Source organism: Mustela lutreola, chromosome 4, assembly GCF_030435805.1.
Source record: "Mustela lutreola isolate mMusLut2 chromosome 4, mMusLut2.pri, whole genome shotgun sequence".
In the NCBI taxonomy this organism is placed as follows: Eukaryota; Metazoa; Chordata; class Mammalia; order Carnivora; family Mustelidae; genus Mustela; species Mustela lutreola.
The window spans coordinates 31,295,751-31,320,802 of NC_081293.1; the positions used below are offsets into that span (position 1 = coordinate 31,295,751).

General features: G+C 47.3%; 1 protein-coding gene across 1 annotated transcript in view; it reads left to right on the forward strand.

The window, feature by feature from the left end:
• Positions 1-25,052, forward strand: part of TLL2 (tolloid like 2) — a 120,153-nt gene that overhangs the window by 2,240 nt on the left and 92,861 nt on the right. The window contains exon 2 of the mRNA XM_059169311.1: positions 20,482-20,592. Within this exon, the coding sequence (XP_059025294.1) occupies positions 20,482-20,592 (111 nt within the window). The remainder of the gene's footprint in view (positions 1-20,481; positions 20,593-25,052) is intronic.

Genomic DNA, 25,052 nt, shown 5'->3' on the forward strand with positions numbered 1-25,052 from the left:
CAGCAGAGGGCGATGGCAAGGGAGACCTGGGGAAAAGGTCACCTCTCAGGATGTCCCTCCTTCTGGGAATTCCCTGAGCCAGGAAAAGTCTTCTAGAAGGACAAAAAGTTCACCAGGGCACTGAGATCTCAGTGGAAGGACATGCCTCACGGCTCAGGGGGAACACTGCATTTCCTGGTTCCACATTTAAATCAAATGTTCAGGGCAGCCTGTCATCCTACGGAAGTCAAGTCCTAACTTCTGGCTCGTCTGCCAAGAAGGAGGGCTTCAGGGCTCTGAAACCTGCTGTTTCTTGAGTGGGGGCCAGTACGTTATGCTGCAGACACAGTTCAGGGAGGAGAGGCTTGAATCTGATCCTGGCCTCGTGGAGCTGTGTTAACCTCGGACAGATTGCCTCCTCTCTGGGTCTCCGTTGCTCATCTGCAGGATAAGTGGTTAGACTTGTTAGGGTTGCAAACTGACAGGCTGAGGAAGCTGGTTCTCTTGGTCCATGTCCATCAGCTTTCTTGTCCTGTGCTCACTTAACACCCTGCGGGCATTTGAATATATGGGCCTGGCTCCTTCCTACTTAGTGTTCTGTGGTTCTATGACCTTTGCTTCCAGCTCAGCCTCTCAGAGGCTGACCAGACTGGTAAGAGTTCCACCATTTACAGTTTTACTATTTACTATTTCACCACTTTTACCATTAAAAAATTTTTATTTATTTATTTATTTATTTTTAGGATTTTACTGTTTGCGATTTTTCTCATTTCCTCTGCTGTTTACATTCTGTGTGGCCTTGGGTGAGACACTTCAGTTCTCTGTGCTTTAGTGTCCTTGTTTATAAATGAGGATGATTCCTGATAGATTAGAGTGCTTAAAACAGTGCCTGCTATATATGTAGGTTCTTTACAAACAGGTTTTCTAGAAACTTGAAAGAACACCTTCAAGTGGACCTTTGAAGCAAGTTTTAAACTAGAACAAATTTACTAATAAGCAATCTACTTCATGCTGTAAGAAGAGATGCTTTTCAAATCGGATGCTGGTGGAGTGGGAGTGAGTGTGTGCAAGCCCTCCTGGCCTGGGACTGCTGAGGTACACTGGTCTTTCTGGGCACGGTCTCTGCCTGGCAGTCTGCAGCTCTGCCATTTTGTTTTTCATCTGATACTGTAAGTGCAGCCAAGGCTTCTCTGAAAGCAGTCTTTGCAAAGCTTTTAAGAGCTTCTCCTGCCTGTTTGCTCTCACCCACAATTTTTTAGCTGGGTTCAGGACCAGAAGGCCTGGGTCCTTATCCCTTTTACTCCCTGTGAGGCCTTGAGCAAGTCACTTCACCTCTCCATGCCTCAGTCTTCTCATCTGCAGAATGGAGATGGGAATAAACCACTTACCTGTGGCGAGTTGTAGCCGGATTCCTCAGACAAAGACTTGCGTGTCGATGGTTTGAGAGGTGATCCCAAGAAGCGGGAAGAGTAGAACAGGGAAGGAGGAAGTCCAACGAAGGAAGTGAACTGAAGTAGCTGCTTTTGTCGGTGGAGTTTTGCACCCACCAGAACCTCTGCAAAGCTTCCAGAAAGTCTCGTAGAATTTCTTGCCCGTACAATAGGGAGCTGGTGCATTTCTCCAAAGGCTGCTGTCCTTCACTGTTTGCTCCCTGGTCTTTGGATGGCTGTGTGAAAAACCACCCACACTCAGTGGTATAGAACGACGACCATTTTTTTTTTTTTTGTCTCTCCTCTGCAGTGTCTGAGCCTCTGCTGGCAAGGTTTGCAGGTGGTGGTGATTGGGGCAGTGGTCAGGATAGGGGGTTACCTGTCAGGGGGTTACCTGGAATCATCTGGAGCCTTGTTCAGTCACATCTGGCTCAGGGGAGGGCAGCCGGTATTTACAACTTTATTTTCATTCCTGCTTGTTCTGGTGTCCTTACTGATAGGCAGGTGCTGATCTGATGGAGTCAAAATATTTCAGGGGTGAATGGAAATGGACGTTTATTTTCCCACTTCTCCAGGCAGGAGCGGCATCTGGCTCATCTCTCTTTCTAATCTGTCACCCCTGAAGTGCACTTGGGCAGGGCCTGAGGTGGTTAAGAGCACAGGCTTTGACACCTGATGGACCTCGATTCAAAATCTGCCGCCCTTGTGCAGGGCTTTGTGACCTGGAGTGAGTTACTTAGCCTCTCTGAGCCTCTATTTCCTCACTTGGAAAGAATGGCTAACATTCCCCGTTCAGGGGTTGCTGAAAGGGTTAAATGATTCCGTGTTTGTCAAGTGCTTTGCACAGCTTCGGCCTCGGGCATGTGCTCAGTGACCAACGTGTTCGTGTTCATCGTTAGAGCACCGAGCAAGTGCTCCTTGTTGACACACTGTAGAGGAACTCGAATTCTTGTAATAGAGGAATAATTGAGTTCATGTTAGAGATTCTTAAATTCAGGCCTGAAAATTATTGGCAAACAGTGTCTCCCAGGTACTTGAAGGGTGAATGTTATGGTGTGTGAGTTAGAGCTCACTAAACACCAAAAAAAATAGGTGAAGGTGGATGGGCCAGGGCTGGGTTGGGGGAGGAGATGCAGGGTCTCAGCCCCTGAGTAAGTGTCATACCGAGACACAGCAACTCAAGCAAGCAGAGCCAGTGTGGTCTGCAGAGGCCCAACAGAGCCCCGCGGTCCCAGCAGCGGTCAAGACTCACATGGGGGCGGGCAGCGTCTGGGAGAGGAGAGGCCTGGAAGGGGAACAACACGTTGGCCCCTTTGGGATGAGCATGATCCCAGAGCTGAGTGATAGCAGGAACGCCACCCCATACGTCTTTACCCAGCCCAGGAGTAAACAGGCAGCTGTGGCAGTTCCCATTTTGCTCATGGGGAAACTGAGCTTCGTGTCCAGACCTTCTGCCTGACGTTGATGGTCCTGTGACTTCCGGTGTTGTCTTTGTAGACGGAGCTCAGGTTTCGCACACAAAGTCCTCCATGGTATCGTCTAACGTGGAACCCTGACTCAGACATCAGTGGAGCCCCTTGTTCTCTTCCTTCTCTTTGCCAGTCCAACAGTGACCAGTGTCCCACACCCTCCTTTGGGAGTGACATGTATGTTGGCAGCAAATCCTTTAATCCTCTGTCCAGTGGGACAGAGAGGAGGCCAGGAGCTGAACCACAGAGGCATCCACAGCAGCCCTGGGCACCCACCAAGCTCAGGGCTGGGCACTGCCTCCTCAGCAAGAAGATGCTGCTGATTGATAGAAGCAGGGTGTGGGCAGGCCAACAGGTTGTCCCATTCAGCAGCATCTCCCGTGGTCAGTTCGGGACCTTCTGCTTCTCACTGCTTCTCTGGCCACTCTCCAGCCACGAACCAGCCTGGGCAGGCTCCTCCCCAGCCTGCTGGGTCTGCACCCAAACTTGGGAGCAAATGGAATCCCTCAATAAATCTTGCAATAATCCTGTGGCCCTGGAAGAACCCGTCATGCACAAAAAGTGTGTGGATTAGGTTGAGTCCCAGAACAGCACCGCCTTCCATGCCGTGAGAGACCTGGGGGCTAAGTGTGCAGGCTGGAGAGACAGAGCGCCTGACTTCAGATCCTGGCTCTACAACTTTGTGGCTGTGGGACCCCAAACAACTTGCTTCAGCCCTCTGAATCTGTTTCCTCGACTATAAAATGTGGATACTAATATCTACCATGTAGAGTTGTTATGAAGATTACACGAATTAATACAGATAAAGCCTTAGAATAGTGCCTGGAACGTGGTAAATATTCAGTAAATATTATTGTTTTTATTACTATCAACCCACAGAAATTCAACAAGGTTTCCAAGTGGCAGGAAACCAAGTAACTGAACAACAGAAGCCCGATGGTTTTTCCAGAGTTTGGTGTTTCCTGACGACACGGATGCTAATCATCCTCTGTATCTAAACACCTTGATGTGAAAACAGATCTGCCATGAATGTCGCTGGCTTCCTTGGTATTATGCTGAGGCAGGGGTGGAGGGGTGGTTCCGTGCCCTGCAAGCCAGACAGGTGTGTAAGCCCCACTGGGAAGCCAGCCCCTGACTATCTGGAGATGTGTGACTGGTGTTGGGCCAGAACCTCCATTCAGCCAACGGCTCCCCCCTCCCCCCAGCCACTCCTCTTTCTAAGAGCATTCATTCCTCAGGGAACCCAGGTGGCTCAGTTGGTAACCGGCTGCCTTTGGCTTGGGTCATGGTCACAGGGTCCTGGGATCAAGCCCCATGGACTCCTTGCTCAGCAGGGAGTCTGCTTCCCCTCAGCTCTGCTCCTCCCCATCTCCCCCCACCCCCTGGCTCATGCTCTCTCTCTCTCTCAAAAATAATGAGATAGAAACTTTAATAAATAAATAAATAAATAAATAAATAAAAAGCATTCATTCCTCCAAGTTGCAAATTGCTGAGGTGCGAGTAGGATTTGATCCCGCATCACCTTTGATGGTGGCACAGTCCTTCTGCCATGGACACCTAGGATGTAACTTCACTGATGCCCAAACGTTTACCTTCTTACCCCTCACCATGATTTTCAGAAGGAGAGCTACGATATTAACCTTCACAGTAGTTACAGCACTGCCTTAAAGCTTTGGGCCATACCTGATGCTTTTTAAAGTTGTTTTCCGTCTCCTCTGTCCACTGGTCTCCGATAGCCAGGAGATGATCTGAACACTCACGGGAGTTGGTCTGGCCTCTTACGATCTGTGGTCCTGGGAGATGTGGTCCAGGTGTCACACAGGGGAGAGGCGAGGCCAGGGCATGCATGGGACGCTGAACTCTTACACGGTGAGGCAAGGACTTCCAGCCTCTGTTGTCTTCCCTAAGCATAGGGCCTCTCCAGACCTGGAGCCACTTCCCTTCTCCTGGATCCCTCCACATGGTCAACAAGCACCTCTGTGCTGCCCAGACTGAAGGTCACGTTGGTGAACTTGCTCCCAGAGCACCATAGCCCATCGCCTCCTCCCTATCTTTCTCTCTATCCTTGGCTAGGACTCCAACAAGGATGAGACAGTTCTGGCCTTCAAAGTACTCTTAGTCCCAAAGCATCGGGGAGAATGATACAAAGTGTTGAATGGCATCTGTCCCCTCTCTGTTCCTCCATCCCTTTCCCTGAAGGCCCAGAGCAGTGCCTGGTATCCAGTTGGTCGTGGATGGTGGGTCCAGTCTCTCTCTCCACCCCGGAGGGAGAGGACTTAGATGGCTGATCTTTCCCAAGGAGGCTGTGGGTGAGTGGCCATCTGGGAGACAGAGCAGATCAGTGAAAAGTCATGTTTAAGAGACTGCTTTTGGCCTCAGGCAGCCCGTGACATGAAACCTGCCTCTGTCCTCACTATGTGGGTGTTTTTGACGAAGTTTCCTTACCTCTCTGGACCCGTTTCCTCATGTGGAAAATGGGAATGATGTGAAAACCCATCAAATAGGTGTGTTGGAGGATGAAATGAGGCAGTGAACACAAGTGTTTCGCAAGCAGTTATTAACTGTTAGCTCTTCTCTTTGCTATGGTTACTATTACTCCTGCTATTGTTCCCCATTTAAGATTTTCTCTCCAAGTGACAATCTCTCTGCGGCCTGTGTATGCTTATCTCTCCCTTTCAGGGCTACGGAGAGTTCTCTTGGGACCCATAGCACGAGGCAAGTGACAATTTCTTGCTCCATAGCTCTCTTGCTCTCATCCATGAAGCAGAGGGGGGATGACAGATAAACCCAATGCATATAAGCAGGTTTCTCATGGTATCCTCTTAGCCTGCTCATAATACAGTTCTGCCTGGATGCAAACATAGCAACAGGAACCGAGCTTTCCTGCTGATTGGTTACAGACCTATCTACGATCACGCCACCCTCTAACCACTTCTGTCAATTACCAATAAATATTCTCAAGCTCGCCCGCACGAGCACTTGAGTGTTGACGTTTAGCCCCAGTCTTTGCCCGTTCCGCCAGCTGGGTCAATTATCTCCAGGTTCATCCTGCAATTTGCCCCAAGCCTCCTCCCCTTCCTCCCACCTGGGTTACTGGCTTTGAGTCCATGTGAGTCCTGCCTGAGCCAGGAGCTCCTGCCTTTCCCACAGGAGCAGGCTACCTTCCACCCAACTCTTTTTCATGTTCCTGGGTCAGTTCTCCTCCTTCCTGAACGGGCCCTGGTTTGCCATCCTCTCACCCCGGGCTCAGGCAGAGTCAGCTCGGCATCTGAGGGCTGGGCTCTGTGGTGGGAGGTAACACGTGGTACCAGAGTCCATCCAGGTGCTGCAACCAGAAAGACCCTGGGACCATCCGTATATCTGTCTCTTCCTTCCCCTCTCGTGCAGTCTGACCCAAGCCCTGCCAGTCCCCTTCCCTCCGTCTCCACTGCCACCGTTTGGTCTAAGGTGGCCCCTCCGCTGGGCTGATTGCGGCAGTGCCTGATCCCATCACCCTGCTGCCCCTCTTGCTTCCTGCCATCACTTTTCTGCTTTGTAGGCAGAGCGTGCCTCTTGGAATGCAAGTTTGATCGTGTTTATAAAATCAGATCTGCTTAGGATCCTCCGCTTACATATCGCTTCCCCCCACCCCTACGCTCCAAGGCCTTCCTGGGCCCTGATTTCCATCAGGACTCCTCCATCTAATCTCTCATCACCTTTGTTCGCCTGCATGGCACTTTCGCTGTCCGTTGCTGGATATAGCCAGTGGTGTGATTATTTATTTCCTCAATGTCTGTCTCCGTGTGTGACAATGAGCTCCAAGGCACAGAAGGCATAGGAATTAGAACCTTTGGTTTCCCAGTCATCAGCACAGTGCCTGGCACAAGGTGGGAGCTCAGGTGGTATTTGCCAAATGAAAACCTGAGCAAATGAGATACCAGAGGAGTTTGGAAAAGGTAGCCATCACCATGAGAAAATCAAGGAAGCCTTCCTGGTAAGCCCCGATCTTAGCCTAGAAGGATGGATGGGATTTGAAGAAGCTGGGGTGCACGTTAATGGAACTGAGTCAAGGTGAAGTAGCAGGAGTGCATTTGATGCGTCTAGAACTGGGGGATCGTTTCTGGTTTCCTTTGCAGAGTAGCAGAAACAAGACTGAAAGAAGCTTGGAACAGTGGATGTCAAGCTAAGATGTTTGAAACATGTCCCTTAAGAAATGGGGAGCTATTGATATTTCTTGAGCAGAGGACTATTATAATGAAGACATATAAGGTTTAGGATCTGTAGAAGCAGGAAATAGGAGGACCACCAGGAGGTCTAGGCCTGGGAACATGAGCACACTTGGGCTACGTCCTCAGGGATGGAAAGGAAGAGAAGATGGGAGGGAGATTGTGGGTCTGTGTGTGACGGAGGTCCCAAGCTGAGCTGCATCTCAAGATCAGAGCTGAAGCATGAATGAGTTCAGTAAGCATTGGGTTGTCTTGGAGGTGGGCAGGAAAGGGAGATTACTTTTTTTTTTTTTAAGATTTTATTTATTTATTTGACAGACAGAGATCACAAGTAGGTAGAGAAGCAGGCAGAGAGAGAGGAGGAAGCAGGCTCCCTGCTGAGCAGAGAGCCTGATCCGGGGCTCGATCCCAGAACCCTGGGATCATGACCTGAGCCAAAGGCAGAGGTTTTAACCCACTGAGCCACCAGGCGCCCCAAGGGAGATTACTTTTTAACATAAAATAGTTTTCTTAATTACACAGCTAATACACATCCACCAGAGAACATTTAGAAAATAGAAAGGGCAAGCAAGACTAAAAATTTCCAGTAATTCCACAGTCTAGAAGTAATTTTGAACAGTTGGTTGTATATTCTTCCAAACAGGTCTTATGCATGTTTATGTTTTTTCTTTAAATGCTGTACATACTGCTCTGAGCCAGCTGGTGTTTCATTTTCACTTAGTAGCATGACCCTCTTTCCGTGATCGTAAAGCGGCTTGTGTAATAAATGTACTTCTGTGACGTTGATTTTTTTTTTAAGATTTTATTTATGTATTTGACAGAGAGAAAGAAATCACAAGTAGGCAAAGAGGCAGTCAGAGAGAGAGGGGGAAGCAGGCTTCCTGCTGAGCAGAGAGCCCTATGCAGGGCTCGATCCCAGGACTCTAGGATCATGACCTGAGCCAAAGGCAGAGACTTAACCCACTGAGCCACCCAGGTGCCCCTCTATGACATTGATTTATGTTGCTCTGTACATTATTGTATAGATGCTCCATGGTTTGTTTAATCAATCCCCTATTGTTGGGCATAGAGATGTCCCCCAATCTTCTCTTTTGCTCTTATACACAATGATGCTGGAGTCATTGTTGCTAGATTTTTCTGTCATTTAACAGGATTTCTTTGGAAAAGATCCCTACATGTAGAATTGCTGAGGCAGACGTGTGAAATCTTTTAGGGCTTCTGATTCTTCTTTTCAAATTGCCCTGCACATTTTTTTCATTCCTTTCAACTTCCATGAAGATTAGCATTCTGTAGTCTAGTTTTAAAAATCTTTGCTGGTTGGATAAGAGAAGAATAATTTGTGAGTTCTTCAATTTGCTTTTATATTGTAATTATATGTTCTTTACAAAAGATTTTGAACTTCTAACAACTTATTTTGACCATTTATATTTCTTTTGCTATGTGCATTTCCTGTTTATGCTGTTTATTTCCTCTAGTTTACTTCTTATTTATGAGCTTTCTCCACCGTTCTGTTCCTCCTCATTTTTTTAATTGGATGGTCATTTTTTAACATTCTGTAGAAACTGTTACATTTTAGGAACTTCAACCTTTTATCTGTCATATTTGTCATGAGCAATTTTTGGAGACAATATTTTTAAAAAGTTGAAGGTTTTTTCTGTACCATATCATTTATTTCTTTCATGGTGATTTGCGCTGCTGTATCAGTTAAGATTTTGGGTTTGCTAGTAGTGGACTCATATTAATTGGCTATGTCTGTCGGGGTCCAGTTGGGAGACTGAAATCACACCGGTAATTTGAGGAATTTATTCAAAAATTTAATATAAAGAATTATAAACTAGCGAAAGGGAAGTGGCTACTGGAGAACTCGAAGGGAAATAGAACCAACAGACATGGGGAGCAATCCCTAGGGAAGGAGTAAACCTGGGAGAGGCCGCCTTCCCCACCCAGAAGAAACTTCTACCTTCATAGGAGAGGGTGTGACGATGGCTCACCAGAAGTTGTCGAAGCTCACTGAGGTGCTACAGATAACGACTGATGAGTGGGGAGTTGCCCATGGGAGTGTGGGCCAAACTCTGAAGGAAGGACACCGTGGTTCTCCTGAACATTGCTGGCAGCCACTCTGGAGGAACCAGAAAGATGAGACCACTGGAACCAGGAAGATAAACCCCTTCCTTGGGCACTATTCCTCTGGTTCCCTCTACGGATAAAGCCTGATGTCATGCCAGCTGGCAGAGGAGTAATAGTTTGAGGGTGCAGCTCCAGCATCATAAAGCATGACCAAAAAGGGTCCATTTAGAGCTGAGAAACAATATATTGGTAGCTGGAACATGGCTTACATAAGCTAGATGTTTCTTTCTCACATCAGAGTCTGGAGGTTCTGAAATGCAAGGCCAGCCAGTAAGCTTCTGCTCCAGGAAATCCTCCAGGATACAGTCTCCTTACAGCTCACCCCTCCGTTCTCCCAAGCTTGAGGCCCGTGTGCTCATGGCCCAAGATGGAAGCCAGAGCTCAAGCCATCACAAACATAGCCTAGACATGGCAGACATGGAAAAGAAAGAGAGACCAAGAAAGTATGAAAAGAACGTTCACAGGAGATGGCGTTCGCCATGCCACCTTCTACTATCTCATGGTCATGTGGCCACAGATAGGTATGTGGGAGTCAGGCAGATGTTCCTTCCAGAAGGCCTGGAACTGAAAAGGAGAGATTCTGTTATTATGGAAGAAAGGAGAAGAAGTTTTGGTGGGCCACAAGCGATCCCTGCCATAGTAGACTAAACTTGCTGGACCTTTATGAAGAAAATTTAATCACAGTGATGATAAGCTCATTACTATTACTGAATATTAAACGGATACACAAGGTAAGATTTTAGAGTAAAATCCTGTAGACTGTTAGAGCTAGAAGGAACCGCTGACATTACTTATTCTAAGTTTTTCACATTTCCTGTGAGAATCCTGAGGGCCTGGAGACAGGGGGACAGTAACTTGTCCAAGGTCACATGGACCACTATGGCCTGGAGGTGGGCAGCTATGGCCTGGGGGTGGATGCCAGGTCTCCTTTACTCTGGGCCTGCGTATCTTCCCACTCACTGCATTACGTAGGATCTCCAGTGCGCCTTTGTCTTCAGAATGAGTCTAGCATAATTGCCCTGGTAACTTGTGGCCCTATGAAGGATCATTCCACAGTGGAGATTTTAGGGCTTATGAGATAATGCCTGGTCCTGGGATCAGCCACATAAGATGCAAAATTATAGCCCAAGAAGCTTCTGGCTCTTAGGAGCTAAACTGTACCCTCTCTCCAACACTGAGTGGAGGCCTGTGAGCTCCGGCTGGGAACACAGCGAGTATGAGATCTCAGTCAGTCATATTCCACTGGAGTGAAGCCATGAAAGTGTGCTCTTAGGCCAAAGTAGTCAATCCCCTTACCAGTCTGAATGCCATCCTCCTGTTTAGCTATGGAAATAATGGAAGGATTTTTCTTAGAACAAGGCGAGCCAGGGTCTCAGCGGGAAACAGTTTACCCCAGAGGTTTCAGTGGAAGAGATTCAGGAAGAGACTACTTACAGAGGCAGAGTTAAGGAACAAAGAAGAGCTGGAAGCACCCAGAGGCCAGCAAGCCACCCCTGTGGCTGAAGGGACACCTGCTATGGGAGACACGGCATGAAACGGGGGGAGGGAGAAGGGAAGACATGCTTGTGTCTCTCCCTCCTCTTCTGTCTTGTCTGCTGGGGTCTCCTGCTGTTTGAATGCCCGCAGAAGCCAGAGAGCAGGGGGCCGTCGAGGATTCAGTCCATAGGATCGGCCTTCCTGGGCAGGGCGGAGAGGGGTGGAGAGGAGGTATAAAATAAATAATTGTAATCATAGCTCAGGACTTGCTGCACATATTCCTATACATGGATGGAAGCGCTTGCAGTATCTTTAAAACATACAGTTCCAAATGGCCAATGTGTGGCACCCAGGATGCCGCTTCTCCCCCATGCCAAAGGCAGACATAGCTAATTGACCATGGTGCTCTTTTCTGTGGGCCCAAGTCACCTCACAGTGCTCCAAGAAATATGCCTAATTGAGGGGGCTTGGTGCATGAGATGAAACCTATTCTGAGCTATAAAACTTAAATAACCTTGCAAATACAGCCAACCTTCCTGCTCTTGCCAGTCTAGTGGATAATCCTTTCTTTCTGGGAAATAGGCGAGCAGGTGTTTCTTAAACCAAGCGAGTCCTGCGTGGAAAGCACAGATGTGGCCTGGCTCGCAATGTGCTGGGGTAGCCACAGTGTGATGGAGAGGCAGGAGGCCATATCTGCCTCGAGCTAGGTGGCCACCAGCCCAGGCACCAGCCGGACTCTGTTGGCTCATCTGTGAAACAGGATGGTGCCAACCAAGGCAGAAGGCAGGGCTGGGTGTTCTCTTGTGGTGGAACTAGGCTTCGGAGCTCAGCCCTCTCTATGTGGTGCTCTCCTCGGTCCTGACCGACCTTTATCACGGAGAGCCCTGTGGAGTCTAAGGCCGGCTGTGTTTCTGCTCTGTGCGCCCAGACAGCTGAGTTCAGGCTATAAGTGACTCTGAATAGAAAATCCTTAGCTGGAACCAATAGATAATAGGCTCTGAACGTTGCCAGCCTAGCATAGGGTGTAGATGGCAAATAGGTCCCAGCTCTATCAATTCGTGCTGGGCCCTCTGCAGCACTGTGTGGGGATGGACGGGAGGGCCACGATGAGGGAGATCTGCCCTGCAGGGAGAGGAGCACATGTTTGTCTCGTGTTTGCCATCCCTGGTGTAAGTGGAAAGAGCACTGGTGGAGAGTCAGGAGACACGGCTTCTGGATGTGATATTTTGAGCACGTCGTCTGACCTTCCCGGATCTGTTTCCTCACATGGAGGACATTACTTAGATGACTTTTTTTTTTTTTTTAAAGATTTTATTTATTTATTTGACAAAGATCACAAGTAGGCAGAGAGGCAGGCAGAGAGAGAGAGAGAGAGAGGAGGAAGCAGGCTCCCTGCTGAGCAGAGAGCCCGATGCGGGACTCGATCCCAGGACCCTGAGATCATGACCTGAGCCGAAGGCAGCGGCTTAACCCACTGAGCCACCCAGGCGCCCCTACTTAGATGACTTTTAAACTCTCTCCAGCTTAGAAGTTCCATGATTCAGATGAGGTTTTTTTTAAAGCATGTGAAAGTTGCAATGAATCTGATCCAATTAAAACATTTCCAACTCCCCAGTCCTCTCTGCCATATGCTTGAGTAACGAAGCTATCTGTGCCTCGTGAGGGCCATTTCCCGAAGCTGGAGCAGCTGGACACCCGGAGACAGAAGGCCTCCCATACTAAACAGACCCTACTCTTTAATCTCTACTAAAAGATCCAGGAGGCGTGATTCACATCTCGCCCGGTTTCCTCTCTTCTGTCCTCCGAGAGCCCGAACCTCTCCCCTCGTGCTCTGCAAATGCGCCTGAATGCAGAGTCCTGAAATTTAGGTTCATGGTTTCAAAGTTCATGGTCCTGAGAATAAACAAAAAAACTATTGTGGTTGCATAGAGCTGTGGACCCCATTAACACCACCCCATGAATATTTATAGCGTGAAACTACAAAAGAACATAGAGGCCATATTGTATTTCCTAGAACTTTCTTTCCATGGGGTCCTTTCTCTGTGGGTCACTTTAATGTAAGCTTTGCTTATTTAGTTGCACACTTTAAGCCGATTAACTTTTTACTTAAAAAAAAAAAAAAAGAAAACCCAAAACCAAAAAAAAAAAAACCCTCCCTGTTTGTTTGTACATACACTCCCTTGACAAAGATTCACAGAAAACTGCTTTAAACCTGTTAAATCCCTCTGCTGGAAACTTGAAGTGAACTAAATGTGTCTCTGGGTAGGATTTCCCTGTCACTGTCCCGGCCTTGGGCCCTCGCACCCTACCTGCCTCAGCCTGTTTGCCGAGAGGAATTCCCATGTCAGAATGCGCCCTATTTAGTTCCTCTGGTAATCTCAGCTTCTCTCTAGGCGACTCTTAAACGGAGCATTAGCGCAATCCTTCCCTGTGTGGTTTGTCATCGGGATGACAAAGGACAGGCCCTGGGGGGTGGATACAGAAACTGTAGGGAAATCAAACATTAGCGCTGGAGGGACCTCAAAGGCTGTGGAAGTAGTTCTCCAAACTTCAGGGAGCATGAGTCACCTGTGTGATGGGGGGTTGGGGGGGTCATGAGACCAGGGGGTCTGGTCCTGTCCCCAGAGATTCTGATTTCATAGGCCTGGGGGTCATTCTATCAACATTCTCCGTAGACACTTCGACCCCAAGTGGTTCGTGAATTGTGATTTGGGAAGCGCCGAGCTGGTTCAGCTCTCTCCTTGTTTGGGTGAAGAAAATGCCATCAAAGGGAAAATTTATTTGACACAGAGCATCCAGACCCCCTCTTTCTGAATATAGGGATGCCTGGACCTCCACACTGCTTTAATCTGGGCTGGCGTGTCCTGAGATGCAGCACTGCAGTGGAACAGGGGTGATGAGGTCCCTATGAGGGAAGCTGAATGAAAAATAGATCACCTCTTAGCTCAGGCCCAAGTTGTATATGAAGGTGAGGAAAGGGCCTGGTTGGTAAATGGGAGGGGAGGGGGAGGTAAGCACCTGTGGGAGGTCACTCCCATAGGACAAAAGATCCTGGTCTCTGTTGGTTTGGGAGTGAGCCCCAGGATGGAGTGAGCCCTGCAGCCATCGTGGACTGGGAAGGTCAGGGACATCCCCAAGCTGGGTCAGCCCCCCTGGGCTTCCCACTCTCAGGGTGCCAGGAAACAGATCCCAGGGAGGGTATGGCTGGTGAGAAAGGGTGATGGCAGAGTCAAAGGTGTCCTCTCCTCCCCTGACTGGCTGGGCTTCTGCCTGACTCACGGGCTTCCAGCTCTGTAAGACCCAAACCAAGAACCACATAACACCCGGAGGATTCCCACCCCACCCCCCACCAGACTTTCAGAATCTCGGGTGGGAAGGGGTGTGTAGGAGTACCCTGGCTAACCCCTCCAACACTTGTGTTCCCTCAAAATGCCTTGCTGGGCTGTGAAGCCTTTGTCAGGCCAGCAGCTCCTCTGGAAACAGGTCTCTTGCTGCTGACCATGGTATCAGTTCCCACCTAGATCATCTCCACCACGGGATCAGCCCCCAGTTTGAGAGACGGGGTCCTGTGTGAGGTGGTGGACTGAACTCCAAGTTTAGAGCCAAAAGGTCTGATTTCAAGGCCCACCCACTTCTCACAGGTTGTTAATGTGGCCTAGTTGTTAACTCCCCTAAGCCTTACTTTCCCCCATAAAATGAGGCTCACGATTCTGGTTCTGCCTTCCCCTGTGACTTTAACAGGGAGTGTGCATGCCTTCAGTTGTCACTTATGAGCGTGTTCTGAAGGCTCAGCACATAGCAGGTTCTGAGTTAGGGTCTGGGGTAAGTGGTGGGGAGGGGTGAGTAGTGGGGAGGATCTGGAGTGAGTGGTAGAGAGGAGAAGAGACTCACAGGGAACTGTAAAGGGCTGTACCAAAGTGAGGGGCTGCTTTTGACCAGCTCCACTGTGGGTGCTCTAACAGCCCTAGATTCTGTTCCTGGGGTCTGGGCCTTTTTTCCCCCTGCCCAGCCCCTTACTTCCCATGACCTCACATCCTGCCTTGCTCTTGCTGTCATTGGCAGTCCCATGAATAGGTCCCCCACATCAAGCAGGCTGCCATCATCGGATCCCTTCTGCTCCTGTCCTGACACTGCTTTGCTGCTTCTCACCACAGGGCCTTTGCTCATGCTGCTTCTTTGGCCAGCATGTCCTTTGTTCCTGTTGTCCACTTGACAAACTTCTGCTCATAAGTCATCCTCCTACTCAAGTGTCATCCCCTCTCTGAGGCCTTTCCTGATTCTACCCCGAGGCTAAATTAGTCCCTCTGTAGTCTTTCCTCCCTCACAGAGCATCATGGATCATTTCAAGGCGAAGATGGACAGCAGTTGAGAGTGGACTTGAGAGGTGGCCCAGAACAAATTGCCTAATCACCTGAGCCGGCTTTTCTCATCTGAAGAATGAGTGTGATGATGTGTATTGCATGGAGTTGGCTGTCAGCAGGGTTAAAGGAGTGTAAGAGCTTGGTATCTGGCTGGTGCTCAAGAATGATCAATCCCTTTATCTTCAGTGCCTTGCTCCTGGTGAAGAACTGAAGCACCAGATTTGGGAGAAAAGGAGAGAGCTGTCCCAAGATAAAGGGGGATGCGTTGGAAGGACATGAACTCTGTGTCACTGGAAGTGTGTGAGGCCATTCAGTGGGTAGGTTGGACCTGAGGACCAGTAGAGCCCCTTCTAGGCCTCACAGTCTATAATTCCTGGAGGATTGCTGAGCCGTCTCCAGAACAGTCTCCAAAACGTTTTCCTTAGGTCACGATTCAGTGAATATATATTCCAGGGCAAACCACGTTGGGAAAGGCTGAATTTTCTTTCTCTTGGAGACTCATGATATTTGTTAGGGTTGTAAAGGCTCTGAGAAGTTCTGCAGTAAGGAAAGATATTTAATGCCACATTTCTTATTTAGAATGTGAAACCTCGGGAAGAGTGGCTTGGTCAGGGAGAAATCTGGCTTGGGAATCTAGGAGGCCTTGGTTAACTTAAAACATCTGGGAAGACTTCCCGATGGTATGACCTTGACAAAGTCTTCTCTCCTCTCTGGTCCTTCATTTGAGGTTGATGTATAGAATTCATTTGTCCTGGTACCTGAGACAAGAGTGCTGTTTCTGTTGTAGATGGGAAAAGACAGGCAGGGCAAGATGCTGTGAGAATCCCGGGATGGGAGCCTTTTCCTGCAAGGCTGACTTGTGGTCATTGTGTGAAGCCTTGAGGGTCAGGCATACACCCAGGATCATATGGGGGAACATAACATTATAGATACTCCTCATAATTATTATACTACTGTGCTGGAGCTGGTTCTTATCCACAAGCTTGTGAGGGCCCATAGTATGCTCCTTTTCCCAGCACCACATTCTGCCACCTTGAAATCAGCCATGGTGGGAGTTACACAGGGAAATCAGCAAACGCTACAAACCAGGGCTCTCCCCTCCCCTAGCCAATCCTTAATTCTTAGCACATCACTAATTAGCTATAATTAGAAGGTATTTCTTTAAAATTAGTCTCCCTTTTATCTTTGCAAATTTCTCACATAATAGCTTTAAAGCTATATCCAACTACTTTAAAGATTTCTATTTTTGGATTCCAAAAAGCATTTTTCCTATTGTATTTCATAATCTATTCCCCACATGGTTCCTAGCCAGAGCTTCCTAACAAAACACCACCACCTTGTGACAACTCCCTAAATTGCAGGTTGGAGTTCAGTGGGGTGGACCAAGAAGGAAGCCCATGGCTTTTTCACTGATGTGCATTTTAGATGTTTCCTCTGGCCTGTCCTCAGGTTCTATATTTCTGTGAAGAATTACCCTACTTGACCTCGCCGTTACAGCCTTGACAAGCAGTAAAAGAGGTTCAGTGGGGCCTATGTCCCCCAGGGCATGATGGATTGAAGCAAAATCTCTAGTGCCTTGGGTTCTTGCCTCTCAGACTTGAGTGTGCCTGCGCTCTCCCTGGGACTCTTGTTAACATACGACTTCTGATGCAGCCGGTCTGGTGTGGGTCCCGTGATCTTGTATTTCTAAGGAGCTCAGAGACAGTGATGCTGCTGCTTGTCTATGGATTACGTTTTAGTAGCCAGGGTTGGTGGGGGAAAGAGAAAGTTTACCCCAGTGATAGGAATCTTTCCCCGAGCTTCTCTTAGGAGATTGCCAGGGGCCGTGTTTTTGCCTTTTGGTCAGAATTCAGTAGCTGTGTGTTTCGAATGCATAGGCTTAGCTCATTTATTTCTAAATGTTGTTTGGCCAATTTGTTGATTTAATTTTTAAATTTTAGTTTTTTGTGTGTGTGTTTTTTTTTTTTTGTTTTTTTTTTTTTTTACTTATTTGGAATTTATTTTGGTGTAGTGTAAGTTCAAAGCCAACCTGGTAGTTCCTCAAGCAGTTAACCTCTTTGTCTCAACACAATTCATTGGTTAGTCCCCATCTTTCTACAAATTTATGAGCCTGCTTCTCATATATGACTTTTCTTATATAACCTAGGGATTGGTTCCAGACTATTCCATGTTTCAGGGTTGTTGTAGCTTTATAACAGATTTATAACATGTATTTTTATATCATATATATTATAACATATAACATTAATTAGTCCAATGAAGCCAGTCTTTCTTTAGTACTCTTTCTTCACTGTTATCACTTAATTATGCAGATGAACTTTAATATCATTTTGTCAATAATAAAAGCATTCTTGGGATTTTGATTGAAGTCTAGTAAACCTACACATTACTTTGAAAAGAATGAGCATTTCAGCAACATAGTATGTTTTTCTTTTCATGTCAAGTGACTTTTTATAGCTTTTAGTAGGATTTTACATTCTTGACATAGTATCGCACTTTTTGTATCGAGGTTATTGCTAGATATGTGTTGCTTTTTGCTGCTATTTTAAATATTATTTATTTTATATCATATTATTTATTTCATATGATATACATTTTTATTTTACATTATTTATATTGTATTCAGAATATAGCCATTAGCCACACATAGTAATTTAAATTTTAATTACAAGAAAATAAAATGTGGGCGCCTGGGTGGCTCAGTGGGTTAAGCCGCTGCCTTCGGCTCAGGTCATGATCTCAGAGTCCTGGGATCGAGTCCCGCATCGGGCTCCCTGCTCAGCAGAGAGCCTGCTTCCCTCTCTCTCTCTCTGCCTGCTTCTCCATCTACTTGTGATTTCTCTCTGTCAAATAAATAAATAAATAATCTTTAAAAAAAAAAAAGAAAAGAAAAGAAAAGAAAATGTAAAATTCAGTTCCGCGGGTGCATCAGCCACAAGTGCTCAGTAACCACATGTAGTTATTGGCTAACATAGTAAAGAGCTCTACCACCATTGCAGAAAGTACTAGTGCACAGTTGTGAGTCCTAATTGTTGATCCATCACTTTTTCTTATGTGTTGTGACAGTGTCTTATTTTATTTGGGAACACTTTTTGGTTTATAACTTTAGATTTCTAGGAAGAGCAGCCACTTATATACCAGACTTCTGGTTTCTTTTCTGCTGCAGTATTACCCAGATTTTCCTCCTAAAGATAAAAGCATCTGATGGCAAACATACCCCCCTGAGGGTTGCCACTCCCACACTTGCTCGTGGCAGACATCACTAATCGATCACAGCATTCTTTGTTGTTCCCTGAACTATTGTTGTTTTCAAAACTTATACCTTAGTGCCCTGCTCTTTCCTGGCTCTTGAGCAGGAACAGGACACAGTGGCAGACAATGAGGTGTCTTCCCCATGTGTACTCTCTGGGGGAGGGCTCTGATTCCACCTCCTATGAGTAGTTCTCCAGTCATCTTTCCTCCATGACCCTCCATGGCTCCATTCAGGGGAGAGTCTGTCTTTTCTTTTCCCTTATTCTCATTGGCTGTATCTGAGGCAATCTTTTTCAGCTTGGGGGCCCAAGGATCATTTGGGGTCATTTAAGGCTCAAACAGTTGCAGTCTCCTGCAGGCTGTGCTAGTGGTTCTTCTGGCACAATACTTTTCTGAAATGTTAGTCATCTTCCTGTTTGATTCAGCTGCACGTGGGGTGGTCACAACATGGTTGTTTTCTAGATATGCCTGTCTCTCTGGATTTAGTTGCTGGCACCTGACATTTGCTAGGCCTCTGTGAGGGAACCATGCTTTTGGTCTCCTATCCCTCCCCATTCTTATCCCACTGAAAGAATGTACTGGGAACCATCTTGACTGGTCTTTGCCATAAAGTTGAATGGTTTATTTTTTCTTACACAGATTTCTTGGACAATTTACATACTGTATAATTCACCGTTGTAAGTGTACAATTCAATGATTTTAGTAAATTCATAGCTGTGTAACCATCACCATATTCAATTACAGAACATTTTTACCACATGGAAAAGCTCCCTTGTGCTCATTTATAGTCATATCTCAGTCCTGCACCCAACCCTAGCAATCGCTAATCTTTCTAGCTCTATAAATTAGCCTTTTGTAGACATTTAATATAAATGGAATCATGTAATATATAGTCTTTGGTATCTTATGATAAGATTACACTTAACTTTTTAGGAAACTGCCAAATGATTTTCCATAGGGAGTATACCATCTTATCTTCCAACTAGCAATGGATTAGGGTTCCCATTTCTCCACACCACTAAGCTAAATTTTAATTAGCCTTTGTTACTTGAATGCCCTCTCAGTTCTACTTTTATTGCTTAGTGTTGAATTTCTGGACTCTCTCTGTGCCTTTTCATTTCCACTATAAACTGCCCAGTTCTCTGTAAAACCCCTTTCTTTCTTGTAATACCTTATCAAACACAGCTAATAACCACTAAGGTGTGCTACTAACATTCTGACTCTCAATCCCTTCACTTAAAACCATAACTCATTCAGCTTATCACCTGCCTTCCAAGTGAATCTGCCCATATTTTTACCAGGCCACCCCATCACTGCATAACATAGGTCACCTCCTTCCAGGCTTCAGTGACAGTTTCCTTGACACCCACTGCCTTGCCCAAACACAGTGGATTTTTGTTACAGAAGCACACTACTCCTGATAGCAATTGCTGTATTTGTCAGGATAAAGACGTTGTGTTCTAGTAACAAATAGCCCCAAATCTCAGAGACTTGTAAAACTAGCAGTTTTCATTCTCCTCATTCATGCTACATATGCAACCCGATCGGCTATATCTCAGCCCCACATCATATTTATTCTAGAACCCAGGCTGATAGAGTCATCCCTATGTGGAATGGTGCTTGTCTTTTGGGAAAGGGAAGAGAGGGTATGTGAATCGTGCACTAACTCTTGAAGCTTTCTCTCCCGTTTATTTATCAGAGCAGGTGAAGTGGCTAATTCCGACATTAATGGAGCAAAGAAATATAATCTTCCCCCAGGGTAGGGCAGCAAATATTGTGAACAATAGTATCATTTATCACATTATGCTTTTCTTTTATATCCTGGGGACTCTGGAGAAGAAAGAAACAGCTGTCTCTATGTGGTGGTTTTGCCCAGAGCTGCTTAGAGCTGGAGTAAGACAGGGTGCCCTTTCAAAATACCCGACAGTAGGCCTTGATCTTCATGGTGTTTGAGTCCAGCCCTGTGGCTCTGATACACAGAATTATTCTATGCCGTTCTTCTGTCTCTACCAGCTCTATGTGTTAGGTTCAGGGAGAGATATGATTGGATGTATTGTTATTTCTAGAGTTTGCTCCCCAATGTCCCATGTCCTCTGGGGCATTAATAAATCAATATTTTTCTGATATCCAGCTTAAATGGACCCATTTATTTTTTAAAAATTTTTTAAATTTTTTTCTCCAGCTGTCTTTTGGGGAGACATTGCCTTAGATGAAGAGGATCTGAAGTTATTTCACATCGACAAAGCCAGAGACTGGATCAAGCAGTCGGGAGAGGAAGGGGGACATAGCACAGGTAAGTACTGTGTCCCCCGTTTTTTTTTTCTCTGGGGAGCAGGGTCAGGGACTCTGGCAAGGGTGGATGTGGACCCCGAGACTTTGGTATTTGACCTGTCAGTCCCAAGCCCACCTGTCTGGGGAAAACCAGAGGGGTCGCTCTTTCTGCACTGTGGGCTGTGGAACTGGAGCCTCCAGACTTGCTGATCCTTGTATGAGAATCTCCACTTGCTTCTTTATCTGGAGGCTCAGGCTCCAGCTCAGAGGGTTCAGGCTTGAGCCCAAGCTGTCAGGAGTGGGATCACTCTGGGCTCTCAGCACTTCTCAGGGTTGGAGATAATTACTACCCAGGCTCCAAGTTGGTAATGTTAATAAGGCAAGGCTCTGGGAAAGATGTTTGCTTGGGGCACTGTGCATTGTTTTGCAAACAAACCAGAAGTCCAATGGGCTTCAGACTTTGAGTACTCGGCTCCCTCCTTACCTCCATCCTGGGGGAAATTCTAGTGAGACTGGTCTCTTGAGTTCTTACCCCCTTCTCTCCCAGCTGGGCTCAGACACCTCAGCTCTGGGGAACCCCCATTCTTAGCAGGAGCAAAAGGGGCTGCACTATGAGGCGGAAGGCTGGTGGGGCTTACCCTGACTGGCTTTTTGGTGACCAGGGCTCACATGTGCCCAAGGCTACAACTGCCACTTCTCCCTGTATTTATTTATTTGACAGACAGAGATCACAAACAGAGAGGCAGGCAGAGAGAGGGCGGGGGGAAGCAGGGACCCAGGACCCTGAGATCATGACCTGAGCCAAAGGCAGAGGCTTTGACCAACTGAGCCACCCAGGTGCCCCTCTTTCCTTTCCTTTGAGACTTTTAAAAAACTTATTATGCTAAGAACACAAGAGATTTACTCTCTATACATTTTTAAGTGCACAAATAATATTATAAACCATAGGCTCAGTGTGGCATGGCGGATCTCCACAACTTATTCCTCTTGCATAACTGAAGCCTTGTACCCTTGTTGGGCGGCCCTGTCATGGCAAGTGCAGTACTGGAAAAAGAAGAGTAAGACGGGATCCCTGCCAGCAGGGAGACTATTCATGTCAGGCAGACAGGGTTTAGACCTAGACAAGCTCTTTAACATCTCTAAGGGTCAGTTTTCCTGTCTGCAAAATGGGGATGAAACCATCACTCATGCCACAGGGGGTTGGAAGGACCAAGTCCCAGGGTAATGGGCCAGCCTGGTGCCTGGCTCGCAGCCAGTTGTCAGGCAATGGCAGATATTATCACTGAGGTGCTCCTCTCTAGTGGAATGAGACAGACAGATGAAGAGATAAACCGATTCCTCATGGCCAGGGCTGTAATGAACCGAGAGAAGAGTGTGGGGACGAAGGCCAGGTGGGCGAGCCAGGAAAGGCACTGTGGGAATGGATGCTCTTGCCTTGTGTCTTGAAGGAAGAGAATGAGTTCTTGAAGTCAAGAATTGAGAAAAGAACATTTCAGGCTGTGGAGAAGCCACATGGGGAGAATAACAGGGCCCATCTTTCCTCAGGGAGCCGCAGAAAGGTGTGAGCCACTAGATGGTGGCTCTTTGGGGTAGGCTGTGGTAGAGAGCCATGGAGACCCCAAGGAGAGGCTGGGAGCTGCCAGGTGGAGGCCAGCTCCTGGAGAGCTGCCTGCCCAGAAGTTTCTCTCAGGATGCTGCAGTGAAGGGAAGCTTAACAGCTTTGCCTTGACCTCCCTCACAGCACTCCTCCAAGGCTAACATGCTCAGCCTCTGGTCTAAGAACTTGAGTCTTCTCTTTCCTTCTTCCCTGTGAACTCAGAGAGGGCAGGGTCTATCTCACATTTGTCTTTGGATCCCTTGGAAGTGTCCCAGGCCCCTGTATCTACAAGGCATTGGCCAACATAGGTGCAGAGAAAGAAGGAAGGAGTTGGCAGAGAGCGGCAGAGCCTGGAACCATCTCCTGTGGCCTAAATGATCAAGGCTTTGCTTCCAGAAGTGTGGGCAAAGCACTGATTGTAGTCACGGGCTTTAAAATCAGACTGTCTGGGTTTGGATCCTTGAGCTGGGTCTCAGTTTCTTCATCTATCAAATGAGAATAGTGATGTTACTAGGACAAAAAGAACACGTATAAAGTGTTTAGCACAGTGCCTGGCTAATCATAAGTGCTCAATAAACATCAATTCTGCCACCTCCTCATTAGTAGTAGTAGTACTATTTGCAGAGCACACTGACCTGAGGGGTTTAGACTAACGTGGACAGTGGGGGAAATTCGCTGTGTGTGGGAAGGAACGTCGGCAGCTTGGGTTTGAGGCCTTTGTAACATATACCTACCTGGTGTTTCCTCCTTCCCAAGCTTAGAATGTTGTTTCCTTCTTTCTTTCTTTTTTTTCTGGTACCCTTTTATGGCAAAGTGATTTTTATCCTGATCACTTTTCTCTGTGGGCCAATAGTACTTCGCTTCCATCTAGAATCATTATTTTATTTTCAGAATGGGAATATTTTTTATTGTTTTTGTTGATGAAACTAATACCCCGTTTTTTTTTTAAAGTCCAATAGCTTAAAATTGTACAAAGTAAAAATCTCCCGTTCTCCCAGCCCCAGGGATCCGTGTCATTATCTGTTCACTGGATTCCTTCCAGCCTCACTGGGCTCAGGCTGTGTGCATACAGATATTTTGGAAACATAGAAGGGATTTTTCTCAACACTGTCTGGTGCAACCTGCGTCTTTCAGTTACCACCACCTTGTAGACATCTTTTCATGGGATACATTGTGGTCTATCACACTTAATGCACAACTCTGCCATAATTCATCAAATTAGTCCCATACAGACGGACACGGAGAGGGTTTCCCTTTCCTTCCTGTAATTTCTTTCTGTTAGAAACAACGGTGCTGTGAACAACTTTGAGCATTGATCCTTAAACATTTGCTTTGATTAAAAATAAATAAATAAAAAGGAACCACATCTTTACTCCGTCTTCCTGCTTCCAAATGTGTGGAGGGATGTGCTCTTAGATTTAGGTTATTTCATTTTTCAAGCTTTGGTTAGTGCCCTTGTGTTTTAGGGGAGGGAAGGAGGTTCAAGCGGGGGGGTGGGGGGTGGGGGGGTGGGGCTGAATCCCTGGAGGGAGATCCGAGTGGAAAGGGCACAGAACCCTGCAGTGTAGCCCCAGAGGCCTTCTTTTCCTGGTTCCTCCTGTGAGTTTGGAGCTGCTTTCTTGACTTCAGAATGGAACAATCTCATTGGCCTGGATGTGACCAAGGTGACCTCATTCCCTAGGGGTGCCCAATGTCCTAAATCCAGTGAGTGGCAGAACCAGGACTAGAACCAGCTTTCCCAGCTCCCATGTGTCCTCCACTAGACCAACATGTCCACCATGTTGCCAGTTAGAAGGAACAGAGAACCTCATATGTGTGTGTAATTGTTCCTTTGCCATCACTTGGAGGGTAGGCTGGAGCCTCTCTGGGCCAAAGGGTGAGCAAAGACTTTGTGCCTGGGTTGGTTTATGAGCCCACATGGGGGCCTGCACTGGCCCCAGAAGAAAGCTGCTGGGACCCCAACCAGGGAGCCGCTCATCATTCACTTAGAGGAATCAGTCTCCCTGCCTCTGGTCCCTCCTTCCCCATCCTGCCTTCAGGTGATCTTCCTGGCCCTGACCTTGCAACCCCTTGGAGTGGGTAGAGTAATGTCGCCTCAGACTCATGTCTACCTGGAACCTCAGAAAGTGACCTTGTTTGGAGCTAGAGGATTTGCAGATGGAATTAGTTAAGGGTCTTGAGATGAGCCCTCCATCTAGTGATGGGAGTCTTTAGAAGAAGAGGGGAGCCCACAGCCATGGCGAGGAGGAAGAGGGAGTGTGAAGAGGGCGGTGGAGACTGGAGTGAAGCATCTAGGAGCCTGGGGACGGCCAGGATTGCCCGAGCCACTCCTGGTTAGCAGGAGGCAAGGAGTACTCCTTCCCTGGAGCCTTCAGAGGAAGTGGGACTGTGACAATACCCTAATTTCAGACGGCTAGCCCCCAGAACTGGGAGAGGATGGCTTTCTGTTGTTTCAAGCCACCTACTTTGTGGTTCTTTGTTAGAGCAGTCCTCAGAGACCCACACAACAGCTATGTCTCATAAAACCCTCCGTGGATCCCTATCCCTTAGCAGAGACATTCCTGAGTCTGACCTTGGTCTGCGTTGTCCATGCTCTGTCTACAACCTGGATCTCCAGCCCTGTTCCCTCTCCTTTCCTCCAGCCAAACAGAATGACATCGTGTCTGTACAAGCCTCAACTTTCCCTCTGTTCAGCCTTTTGTTCCAACTGTGCCCTCTGCTCCAGGTCCCCATTCTGTGAAGAAAGAAGGGAAAGCCAGTGACCCCACCAGAACCCTGTAGCTGGCGTGCTCTCATGATGCAACTTACTCAGCACAGCTGCCAGCTTGGAAGGCCACCTGGGTTGACAGCACTATGAAAATGGGCTTCATGTTGCGCTTGAGGTG